Consider the following 2,337-nt stretch of genomic DNA (forward strand, 5'->3'; position numbering starts at 1 on the left):
TGGCTGGCCCAACCTTAACTGTCAATGTTAAAAAAACACACCAAATGTTTCTGTAGTGATTTTTGCTGTAATTTATTTACTTCAAGCCACAGGTCTACTTGTAGGGTTCTTATAAGTCATGCAGCAGGTGGTTTATAAATAAATGCAGAGTCCGTGATGGTGTCATGGCATTAAGAGATAGAATTGCTGGATTCCTTCATGACGTAGAAAGCTCATGCTTGGTATTAATATGGTATACCTGAGATGTACCTTGCTCCAATTAGTATCATCATGCTAGACACTATGAAAAAGCCCAAGGGCAGACTAGAGAAGGCAGGAGATTCAGCACTTTCAGGAGACTGAGTTGTAACCCAACCCACCGACTTCATCGTAGCTTTCTTCCAGGTAGCATAACGACTTTCGCTTTCCGTGGCATTGATCTGCGGCTCAATCCGCTCCATCACGAGGGCTGACAAATCCTCAGGTTTAAGACTCCAAATGTCCACCCCTTCGGCAGTTCCTGCTGCCATGGCAGCCCCCAGTGCCGTTATGTCAGGCACAATGGGCTTTATCACTGGAATATGCAGAATGTCTGCTTGGAGTTGCATAAGAATTTTGTTGGTGGTCATTTTTCCATCTACCTGCAAATGACTAAGTGGAATTCCACAGTCACGGTTCATGGCATCCAAAATCTCTCGGGTCTGGAAACACACAGCTTCTAATGCAGCAAAAGCAATATGAGTTTTATTGGTGAACTGAGTGAGCCCACAGATGATCCCTCTTGCACTGGGATCCCAGTAAGGTGCATATAGCCCTGAAAAGGCTGGGATGAAGTAGCAGCCGTAAGAAGTGCCTGCTTCTTTAGCAAGTTTTTCAATTTCTTCTGAGGTCTTTATAATTCCAAGGTTGTCCTTTAGCCAGCGAATCACAGCACCTGCTATGGCCACAGAGCCTTCCAGGGCGTAACACACGGGCTTGTCCCTGCCTAATTTATAAGCCACTGTGGTCAGGAGGCCACGGTCAGAAAACACACACTTACGGCCGGTATTACACAGCAAGAAACAACCCGTTCCATAGGTGTTTTTGGCCTGTCCTTCCTGGAAGCACATCTGTCCCACCAGCGCAGCAGACTGGTCCCCCAGGCACCCCGATATCGGCACCCCCTCTAGGGACCCAGCTTTCACGTTGCCGTAGATCTCGGACGAACTGCAGACGGTGGGAAGGATGCTCATGGAAATGTCAAAGAAGCCGCAGAGCTGCTTGTCCCATTCCAGGGAGTGGATGTTGAAGAGCATCGTCCTGCTCGCGTTGGTCACGTCGGTGCAGTGGACGCCGCCGTCGACGCCTCCCGTCAAGTTCCAGATGAGCCAGGAATCGACGGTGCCGAACAGGGCGCGGCCCTCTTCCACGGCCGCCTGCACCGCCTCCACGTTGTCCAGCAGCCAGCGCAGCTTCACGGCGCTGAAGTAGGTGCTGAGCGGGAGGCCGGTCTTGGACTTGACGAAGTTGCTGTGGCCCGGGATCCGCCTGCCCAGCGCCTCCACCGTGGCCTGCGTGCGCACGTCCAGCCAGGCCACGGCGTTGTACAGGGGCTCCCCGGTGGCCCTGTCCCAGACCAGCGTGGTCTCCCGCTGGTTGCTGATGCCCACGGCCTTGACGTCGGCCGCGGCCAGGCCGCGCTCGCCCAGCTGCGCGCACACCGCCTCTATGCACTCGTACACCGACCTCATGATCTCCTTGGGGTCCTGCTCCACCCACCCCTCGCGCGGAAACTCCTGCGACAGCTCCACCTGGTGGTGGCTGACCAGCTCCGCCGTCCTCGAGTTGAAAACCAGGAAGCTGGAGGAGTTGGTGCCCTGGACCAGGGCCCCCACCAAGGGCCCGGCCTCGGACTGCTTCGGGGCCGCCATGAGAGCGCTCGGCGGGCTCGCCGCTCGGAGGCGGTTCCTGGCGACGGGGCGGGGGCGGGGCCGGGGCGGGGGGCGGGGCGCGCACAGGCGCGGACGCCGCAGGCGCAGGCGCAGTGGCCACCTGGGCCCAGCCACGGAGCAGCTCGCGGCGACCGTTGCGCGGAAACTGGCGCTGCGGCCTCTTCTCCCCTCCCCCCAGCGCCTCAATGGTCTTTCAAGAAAGTTTTAGTAGTTTTAAAAAACTCCTATGTTTACCCACGTAATGACTGTTACCAGCGCTTTTCCCGCTGCCCTGTGGACCCCTATTTCCGTTACCGTTTCCTTCCGGTTTGTCCGCTTGCCTTCAACGTGGGGCTCTTATTTCTACAAATAGGTTTTATTTTCTCTGGCAGTGCGGGGACGCTGGGAATGCATTCTTTCTCCTTTTGAGTGTCTGGGAAGTATTTCG

General features: G+C 56.0%; 1 protein-coding gene across 1 annotated transcript; it reads right to left on the reverse strand.

Moving 5' to 3' along the window:
- Positions 1-224: 224 nt before the first annotated feature.
- On the reverse strand, positions 225-1,889 carry GK2 (glycerol kinase 2; the record flags this gene model as incomplete). The annotated part of the gene is made up of 1 exon (XM_081137544.1): positions 225-1,889. The coding sequence occupies one exon, from the start codon at positions 1,887-1,889 to the stop codon at positions 225-227; it is 1,665 nt and encodes a 554-aa protein (XP_080993670.1).
- Positions 1,890-2,337: the final 448 nt, after the last annotated feature.

The sequence above is a fragment of the Miniopterus schreibersii genome, assembly GCF_964146895.1.
Source record: "Miniopterus schreibersii genome assembly, chromosome: 1".
NCBI classification, from domain to species: domain Eukaryota; kingdom Metazoa; phylum Chordata; class Mammalia; order Chiroptera; family Miniopteridae; genus Miniopterus; species Miniopterus schreibersii.